This window comes from Canis lupus, chromosome 1 (genome assembly GCF_048164855.1).
Source record: "Canis lupus baileyi chromosome 1, mCanLup2.hap1, whole genome shotgun sequence".
NCBI lineage: Eukaryota > Metazoa > Chordata > Mammalia > Carnivora > Canidae > Canis > Canis lupus.
This window is the reverse complement of record NC_132838.1, coordinates 103,945,921-103,954,740: the sequence shown is the minus strand read 5'-3', so window position 1 is coordinate 103,954,740 and position 8,820 is coordinate 103,945,921. Positions and strand designations below refer to the sequence as shown.

Genomic DNA, 8,820 nt, shown 5'->3' with positions numbered 1-8,820 from the left:
GGGAAACCCTGATTTATGATCAGTTGATCACAAGTATGGAACACCTGGGATTTGATCTGGAATCTGAATGGGGGGGGGTGTCTTGTGGGACTGAAGTTATGACTGCATAACTTCAGGTCAAGAGGGTACCCAGATTCAAACAGAATTAAATCTGTTTTGAAGATTTTTGGGGTGCTTGGCTGGCTCAGTCAGTAGAATATACAACTCTTGATCTTGGGGTTGTGAGTTCAAACCCTGTGTTGTATGTAGAGATTACTTAAAAATATAATTAAAAAAAAATCATTGGGCACTCAGTAGTTGGTGTCTAGAGGGTTATAGATTGGTTGTTGGTGTGAAAAAAAGCCCCACACATTCAGTGTCAGACACAGTGGGAGTGAAAAACAGCCCATAATCTGTATCCAGGTGAACTCCTCCCCAAAAGCCTCTATTATAGAGAATGCTGTTAATCCATCTGGTGGATCAGATGACCTCACTGTGGCTCTCCATCAGCCTCCCCAGTGCTGGCTCGATGGGCTCATGAGCAAAGTCTATACATGGATTTGCCTCACCAAAGTTTAGCCAGCTGTGTCACTGATAAAGGCCTGTCTTGGTGAGCCCCCAGTGTGGTAGGTTTCCTAGGGAGATCAGCCAAATATCTGGTCACCTGAGAATTATGCTGGGCTCCCTCTATCATGAATTGAGCAATGACTTTTTCCTCCCTGGAATAATTAAATCTGGGTTGTTATTTGCTTTCCTTGCCTTACCCACTCCTGCCAACAGCAGCATCTGTGTACCCACTGAATGGCCCTATTCACCGTCATGTTGACCCACACAATATTGCTTCTGATCAAGAAACTCCGTTTATTAGGAAGTCGGTGGGCAGGCCCACGAACTCCATTAGCCCAAAGCAGCGAGCTTCACAGAACAGAGGTACAGCCTGTTTGAGATTGCATTATGGTGCCAGGTTGAAGACAACATCCTTGGTTTTGGGTGCTGCGTAGGGTAAACACTGAACCGGGTTCACATGCTAGGTGCCAGATCACACAGACCCAGGAACCCCAAGGTATCACTTCTCAAGATCACACCCGATGACTCATTCTTTACATTTGTTTCCCCTTTTTGTTACCCTGAACTCTGCTGTTTGGGGATTTTGGCGCCTCAAGGAAAACACTTCCCTCAGAGAGCAAATTGTGTGAGTGAAGGCCACCCCTGGACTATTTGGGGTATCTCAGGAGTGCCACGATGCGGTCAGGCAGAGAGGGTAGTCACCTCTTTGATGACTATGGCAGGAAGCAGGAGAGACAAGCCTCTGCACTGGGGGGCCAAGGAAGTGTGTGAATAGAACCTGGGGACCGCGCTGGAGAACCTCCAACTGGCTCCATGTCCTGACTCAGCAGGCAGGGTGGGATGCCAGGCTCATGGAGACCCCTTCCCCTAAGCAGAGCACAGAGTGGCTGAGAGGGTCTGTGCCTATCCCTTTTGCAAGGGCACAAAAGTGGGCATGCACGCTCCTCATCCCTCTTCCACCCCCCCATACTGCCTAGCTTCCGGCTTCCAGGCCCCCCAGCCCCTCCCACCTCCGTAGGGCACGCAGCCTGGTAGACCCGGCTCACGGACCCCATCAGACCACCCTACTCCGTCGCGACGCGCGCGTCTTCCACCGTAGGGCTGAGGCTCAAAGCCTCCTTAGTTGTCTTCCTGGGAGGCACCCAGCGGCAGCAGCGCCCGGTTAGCTCAGCGTCGCGGAGCATCCGCAGCCGCCACCAGGCCCCGCCCAGAGGCAGCCGAGAGCAAGGCCTCGCCAGGAACGACTGCAGAGCGCGGTGAGTGAGCACGGCCGGCAGGGAGGGACCCAGGCGTCCCGGTCCCCGCCCCTACCCCGGGCAGGCTTCCCGACCTTCACTTCTGCTTGCTTCTTGACGCCGTCGATCAGTTTAGGGCTCCAGAGCGGCCCTGAGAAGGGACCCCGCAGCCCCTCCCTGTTCTGGGCCTCGGGCAGACCCGCTCCTTGGGCCCCTCTCTTCTTGCAGAAACCTGGAATCTGACGCCCCCCTGCCCCCCAGCCCTGTCCTCAGGAGCTTCTGAGCCCCTCCCTCTATCCGGGAGCCAGGAATGCAGGCCAAAAATATCTCTCCGTTCCAGACCGAGGCGGCTCGGCTTGCAATCACATCTGAGCGGATGAAAACCCAGGAGTCTGCGCTTTGATCGCTCTTTGCGCCAAGAGCCTGGGCCCGCAGCCTAGGCGTTATTTGGAACTTGGGAGTCCGTGCCTCCGACTCCCACTGCCCTAGATCCAGGCGTCTAACGACAGCCCTGCCCCTGCCCCTGGCCCCACCGACGGTGACATCTGGGACCTGGGAGTCCTGCCCACCGATCCCTAACACCGCAAATCCCAGTGTAAATGAGGATTTGGGGACCCAAGAGTCCGGGACCTCAGCCCACAAACCTCTTAGAGCCTAGGGATCGGCAGCCTCAACTATTACCCCTTTCCGAGACCCAAGAGACAGAGAGACCTTAGCCCACAGACCCCATTAAACTGAGAGGCCTGGTCTCCCACCCTGCTGCCACCCAGAGGTCCAAGCTTGCATCCATCCTGGAAGAGTGGGGCTGGAGCGGACGGGGAGGGGAGGGGGCCGGAAGGGAGAGGAAGAATTGAGTGAGGTGAGACTGGGGTGGAGACCTGGGCTGGGGGCTCTGTCCTAAACAGATGCTAAACAGACGGGTTGCCGTGGCAACGGCCTTCCTGGGCCTCGCCTGGAGACTGCGCTGGGGCCGAGTCGGGGAGGGCAGCCCCCAGGAGCCCCCACACCGCCAGCTGTTGTGTCTTCCTGTTTTGTCACCACGGCAACAGTGACCTCAGCCTTCCACCCCCACCGCCGGCTGGGCAGAAGAGCCTAGGTCCGTTTCTCCCCGGGAGGGGCGTGGTCATTCATCGGCCCCGCCTCGGGGGTGGGGCTGGGATACCCCTGGTCCAGGGAGTCTCAGCCCGAAACCCCGCGCTCCGGCCGGGTCCCCGGCCCCGCCCCCGCCCCCGCCCCCACCCCAGCCCGCCAACCCCACCCAGTAAGCAAACCCAGTCTGCAGCTGCCGCCTCTGCTCTGCAGCAGCCGCCACAGCCGAAGAGGTGAGGCTGCCTGCGGGGACCCCCCGGCGCGGAAGCTGCAGTCAGGATTCCTGGGCGCAGGGGGAGGAGAGGGGTGGGGTCCCGAATGTCTGAATCTCTAGAAAGACTGGGCATGGATCAGGACTCGGGTTCTGGAGAGGAGAGTGCTTGAGACGTGCACTCATACAGGTCATCCATCTGAAAGAGAAAGGAACGGGGGCCCAGACTCCTGGGTCTGAGGGAGGAGGCGGGACGGGGGGGGTGCTGGACTCCTGGGTCTGAGGGATGAGGCTGGGGGCCTGGACTCCTGGGTCTGAGGGAGGAGGGGCTGGGGGCCCTGACTCCTGGGTCCGAGGGAGGAGGGGCTGGGGTCTGGACTCCCAAGTCTCAGGGAAGAGGGGCTGCGGCCTGGGCTCCTAGATCTGAGAGCCAAGAGGGATGGGGACTCCTATGTGCCCTGGTTGAAGGGGGCTGATACCCAGTATGACAAGGTATCCAGGAGGGGAGGAGTTTGGGTTTGGGAAAGAGAGTACCCTTCCCCGGTCCCTACCCCTCCATTCTGGGGACAAAATTCGAACTCTGGGCCTGGCTGAGACCCAGCATCGTGTTCCCTAAAGCGAGGACGGCTCAGGGAAGCTGATATCCTAAGGCCGAGAGAAGCCAAGGCTGAGGCCAGCGTCCTAGGGTTGCCGGTAGCGGAGGTTGGGGTTTAGGGACGCGATTCTCAGTCTGAGTGATGGGGTGTGGTGTTCGGCCTGGAGGTGGCGAGAGACGATGGGGCGTGGCCGGGGGGGAGCCCTTAGCTGCGCAGGGAAGCCGAAGGGGTGTTTCCTCTCCTTGGCAGTCTTCGGCGGTGCATTCCTGAGTTCTGACCTCAGGCGGCGGCTGGAAGCCGGGCGGGTGGAGCCGGGCCCCTCCCCTCCGGGCGGGCGCAGCGCAGCCCACCTCCTTCCTTGGGGCACTTCTGGAATTGTGACTCGCGTTCTTACCCCTTCGGTGCTCGGGACCGGCAGTACCCGCTTTCTACAGTGTGCGAGTGTAGGCTGGTCCTGACTTCCTCCTAACGGGTTTTCGAAGGGCGTTGGGGGGTGGGGGCGGGAGGCGGCCGACTCCCGCCTCCCCCTCCCAGGTGGCCAGCCGCCGCCGAGACACCTGACTTCCGAGGGGTGGTGGGAGGTGTGGCTACTAGCCTTTGCACTGGATTCCGACACCGTAGTTTCCGGCTTGGGGTGGGGGTGGGGGTGTTCCTCTAGGCAAACCGCGGGAGCCGCTCGCTCTCAGAGACCCTCTTGGGGTACAGGCTCCCAGGCCCCGCTCTAGGGACCCAGAAGCCACATTTTTGAAGGACCTAGAAATTCAGGTCCTCCTAGGTTGCCCCCCCCCCCCCCCCCCGTCTCCTAAATCCACGAGGGGGGCGGGCCATCCCGGAGGTCCCAGCACCGCCTTCCGGACCACATTCCAGATGGCTGGGCCGACTCGAAGCCTTATAAGGCACGGAGACGCCGCGCCGGGCCTGGCCGCCGGCCTCCGCAGCCACCGCCCAGGGCCCTCCCGCCCGCGGCTTTCTCGGGCCGGGGCAGGGTTAAGATCACCCACACCCACGCCGGCCTGCGCGCAGGGCGTGCACTTTCACCAGCTGCCCTCCGTTCCCGCCCCCGCAGCTTGGGGACTGGGGAGGAAGAAGGGGCGGGGCTTCCCTGAGGTCACCTCCCGGACCCCTCTCGACGCGCCGCCAAGTCCCCGCCCTGGCTGGCCCGGCGCCCGGGGCTGCAGGGCCAGGCCGAGCGTCCTGGGCGAGCCCCCGCGGCGGGCGGTTGGTCGCCTGGGTCCCGGGGGGCGGGGCCGGGCTTGGACCCGGCGCTGACTCTCTCCCGCCCTCCTGTGTTCCGACTAGCCTTTTCCCGGTCAGCCTTGCACCACCTCCGGAGCCGGATCTTTCTCCGTCGGGGTTCTCCGCAGAGACCGCTGGTGAGTGAGCCTGGACTCCCGTGCCTGAGGGAGGAGAGGCTGGCGTCGGGACTCCTGGGTCTGAGGGAGGAGGGAGCTTCCCACCTAGACTTTTGGGTCTGGGTGGAGCACCTGGGGGCCTGGACTCCTAGATCCTGAGAGAAGGACCTGGGAGTTTGGTTTCCAAGGAAAGAGACCCAGACACCTTTGTACCTGAGAAAGAAGTGTGTCCAGGAACTGGGCTCCTGTGTCCTCAGGGTCTCTGCAGGGACAGCGGGGCGAGGTTAGAGCCTCTTTTACTGCCCTCCTGTGTGTCTGACCCTGGAAGGAGGAAGTTTTTTTCCCCCCTGTGGCTAACAGGTCTTATGAGCTTTTTAGGAGTGGCAGCTGAGATTAGATGTCCTAGGGAGGATCTGGACACCTGGTCCGGAAGAGGCTGGGCCCTCTATCCCTAAGGGTCTTTAGGACAAGGAGGCAGAAGGTGTAGGTTCTAGAGGATACAGAAGAAAGAAGCTGATTTCCCAGACTACAGGTGTCTGGTGTGCCCAAGGCTGAGGGCCCAGAGTCCTGAGGTCTGAAGCTATGTTAACTGGACGTGAGAGGCGTGGAGATTTCAGTGGAAGGGACTGGGGCACTGGACAGTTAAGAATCTGGAGCGCTGAGTTTCTTGAAAGTCAGGGAATTTGGAGATTGGACTCCATGGTGGGGGGGCACAGGCAGGTGGAAGTTCAGTGTCCCTGGGTGAAGTGCACCAGCCCCAAATCCCAAGTGGGATTCAGATTTGAGGGCGTGGGCTCTTGATCTCTGAGGTTGGGGGTGGGCGTGAGAAGATGGGCTCCTGAGACCTCAGACCCAGTTCCTCAGACCCAGGCTGGGAGGTTGGAAGCTCTGATTACATGTGGGTCCCTGAGAATGTTCACATGTGGAGGTTGGACTCTTGAATGTCTGGAGATTGGAAATGCCTGTGAAAGAAGGAAGATAGGTGCAGAGGCCTGGGTGTCCAAAGGGAGGAGGTGGAGCCCTCTGAAGCAGAGCTCTTATTCTGATGCAGCAGGGTTGGGGAGGTTTTAGAGGGGAGTCTTGATTTGCTGGGTGGCTGAGTCCGTGGGGGAGGGAGGGCAGCTTTGAGTGTCTGGCAGGGAAGAAAGATAGATGGTTTTATAGTCACTGGGTTGCAGAGAGAGGAAAGGAGAGAAGCAGCCTAGACTCTGGGGTTCTGACATGGGAGGTGGAAAACCTGAGTCCAGAGGAAGGAGGGGGCTGGGACCTGGGTGACCACCTCATCCCCATAGGCCCACAACTGTCCCACTTTGAAGACTGAAAAGTTGGCCCCCTGGGTACCTCCCAGCTAGAGTCTGGGTTACTTTGTCCAGGAGGCAGGAAGGGCGGAGAGCCTGGATTCCCACATACGGAGCCCTCTAAGGACACTTCCTTTCCCTTCTTCCCAGCCATGCCTGTGACGGTGACCCGCACGACCATCACAACCACCACGTCGTCATCCTCAGGCCTGGGCTCCCCAACCATCGTGGGGTCCCCTCGGGCGCTGACCCAGCCCCTGGGCCTCCTCCGTCTGCTGCAGCTGCTGTCCACCTGTGTGGCCTTCTCCCTGGTGGCCAGTGTGGGTGCTTGGACCGGGGCCATGGGCAACTGGTCCATGTTCACATGGTGCTTCTGCTTCGCTGTGACCCTCATCATCCTAATAGTCGAGTTAGGTGGCCTCCAGTCCCGCTTCCCCCTGTCCTGGAGAAACTTCCCCATCACCTACGCCTGCTACGCTGCCCTCTTCTGCCTGTCGGCCTCCATCATCTACCCCACCACCTACGTTCAGTTCCTGTCTCATGGCCGCTCCCGGGACCATGCCATCGCCGCCACTGCCTTCTCCTGCATCGCTTGTGTGGCTTATGCCACCGAAGTGGCCTGGACCCGGGCCCGTCCCGGAGAGATCACCGGCTACATGGCCACCGTGCCGGGCCTGCTCAAGGTGCTGGAGACCTTTGTGGCCTGCATCATCTTCGCCTTCATCAGCAACCCCTCCCTGTACCAGCACCAGCCGGCCCTGGAGTGGTGTGTGGCCGTCTACTCCATCTGTTTCATCCTGGCGGCTGTGGCCATCCTACTGAACCTGGGGGACTGCACCAACATGCTGCCCATCTCCTTCCCCAGTTTCCTGTCGGGCCTGGCCCTGCTCTCCGTCCTGCTGTATGCCACGGCTCTGGTCCTCTGGCCGCTCTACCAGTTCAACGAGAAGTATGGTGGCCAGCCCCGTCGGTCGAGGGATGTTAGCTGCGCCGACAGGCACACCTACTACGTGTGTACCTGGGACCGCCGCCTGGCTGTGGCCATCCTGACAGCCATCAACCTGCTGGCTTACGTGGCTGACCTGGTGTACTCGGCCCGCCTGGTTTTTGTTAGGGTTTGAGGCTCCCACAAAGGAGGCTCTCGATTCCCTTTTGTTGGCAGAGGTTTCTTTCCTGAGTTCTTATTTCTTCTTCCTGGCTACCTCTCTCCTACCTCTCTCATTTCCTTCCTGATTCGTCTTGACGCCTTCTGTTTCTTTACTCCACTCTCCTGTTTCCTCTTGCTCCGTCTTTACCTATTTCTGTTCCTTGCTTCTTTTTCTGGTCCTCGTTTGTTTTCTCACCTGCCTGTCTCCTGGCCACCTCTGTCCCAATTTCTCTTTTATGATTTCCTTGGGAGCTCTGAGACTTCTTTCTTCTCTGCCCCTACTCCACTGCCTACCCACACCCCCTGCCTCCGAAGGTGCTGAGCTCCACATCCCACACCCCTTTCTGCAGCTGTTCATACCCTGGGCCTCCCGAGGGGTCTCATTGCCAAAGCATGCAAGCCCGCCCTGCTTGTGCCTTAGCTGGTGTGTACGTGTGTGTTGGGGGGAGGGGATGGATAGCTAGGGATGGGCTCCATTTCTCCTGGTGGAGGGGGGTGTACATTACATGTCCCCTTAAGATTAAAAAAAAAAAAAAATCTGGAGGCCAATGATTTCCAGTGGGCATGAGGCTTAAAGCACAGACCCTGGGTCCTTGGGCCCTATCTTGGCACCCAGCCTCGCCAGAGACTGGCTCCAGGATTTTGGCTAAGCTTACTAAAAATCCATTGCCCAGAGACCATCATAAAGGAAGAAAAGGGTGGATGCTTTCCATCCCAGCTGCTCTCTGGGTTATTGAAAAAGTGGCTGGCAAAGAACTGTATGGGCTTAAGGACAACTGTCTGAAGTATTTATGGGGGGCAGGGATGTGGCTCTTCTGCCTCAGTGTTAAAAACAGCATATACTGCCTTTGCTGGGAGAAGAGGATGGCCACTGCCGGCCTTAAAGGCAACGTCAGCCTGGGTTTGTTTATCTTTTCCTTTTCCGTCATGAGGGCAAAACTTACTGGGTGGCCCTTATCTAAAAGGAGAAGTTTCTTTCTCAATGTCTTTTTCTTGGGGGTGGGTGGGTGGGGATTGCTGTTGCCATAGTCAGAGGAACGAACTGCATTGCTCGAACTGCATTGCTCGAGTGTGGTACACACACACACACATACACACACACGTGTGTTTCTGCATGCTAGTTGCTTCCTGTAGCTGCTTCCTGCTTCTCGGGACTCACATGCATAACATCATATATATAAATGTATAAATATATATTTTATTTTTTTTTAAATTCCCTGGAGCTTTTGGTTCCCATCAATCCCTGCTGGGACTTGTCCATTCCCTCACTCCCACATCCATAATTTTTTTTTTTACATCAATATAAAGATGAAAGAAAAGCTGTGTTTGCTTTATTGCTGGGGAGG

The 8,820-nt window shown here is 58.3% G+C and overlaps 1 protein-coding gene across 3 annotated transcripts; it reads left to right on the top strand.

Annotated features, from left to right (window-relative positions):
• Positions 1-1,579: 1,579 nt before the first annotated feature.
• MYADM (myeloid associated differentiation marker) lies at positions 1,580-8,793 on the top strand. Of its 3 annotated transcripts, none has more exons than XM_072768228.1 (3): positions 1,580-1,802; positions 4,977-5,050; positions 6,478-8,793. In XM_072768228.1, the coding sequence occupies exon 3, from the start codon at positions 6,480-6,482 to the stop codon at positions 7,446-7,448; it is 969 nt and encodes a 322-aa protein (XP_072624329.1). In that variant the 5' UTR covers positions 1,580-1,802; positions 4,977-5,050; positions 6,478-6,479; the 3' UTR covers positions 7,449-8,793. The 3 variants fall into 3 exon arrangements, with proteins under 3 accessions (XP_072624329.1, XP_072624326.1, XP_072624333.1); XM_072768225.1 differs by lacking the exon at positions 1,580-1,802 and adding an exon at positions 3,018-3,103; XM_072768232.1 differs by lacking the exon at positions 1,580-1,802 and adding an exon at positions 4,043-4,120.
• Positions 8,794-8,820: the final 27 nt, after the last annotated feature.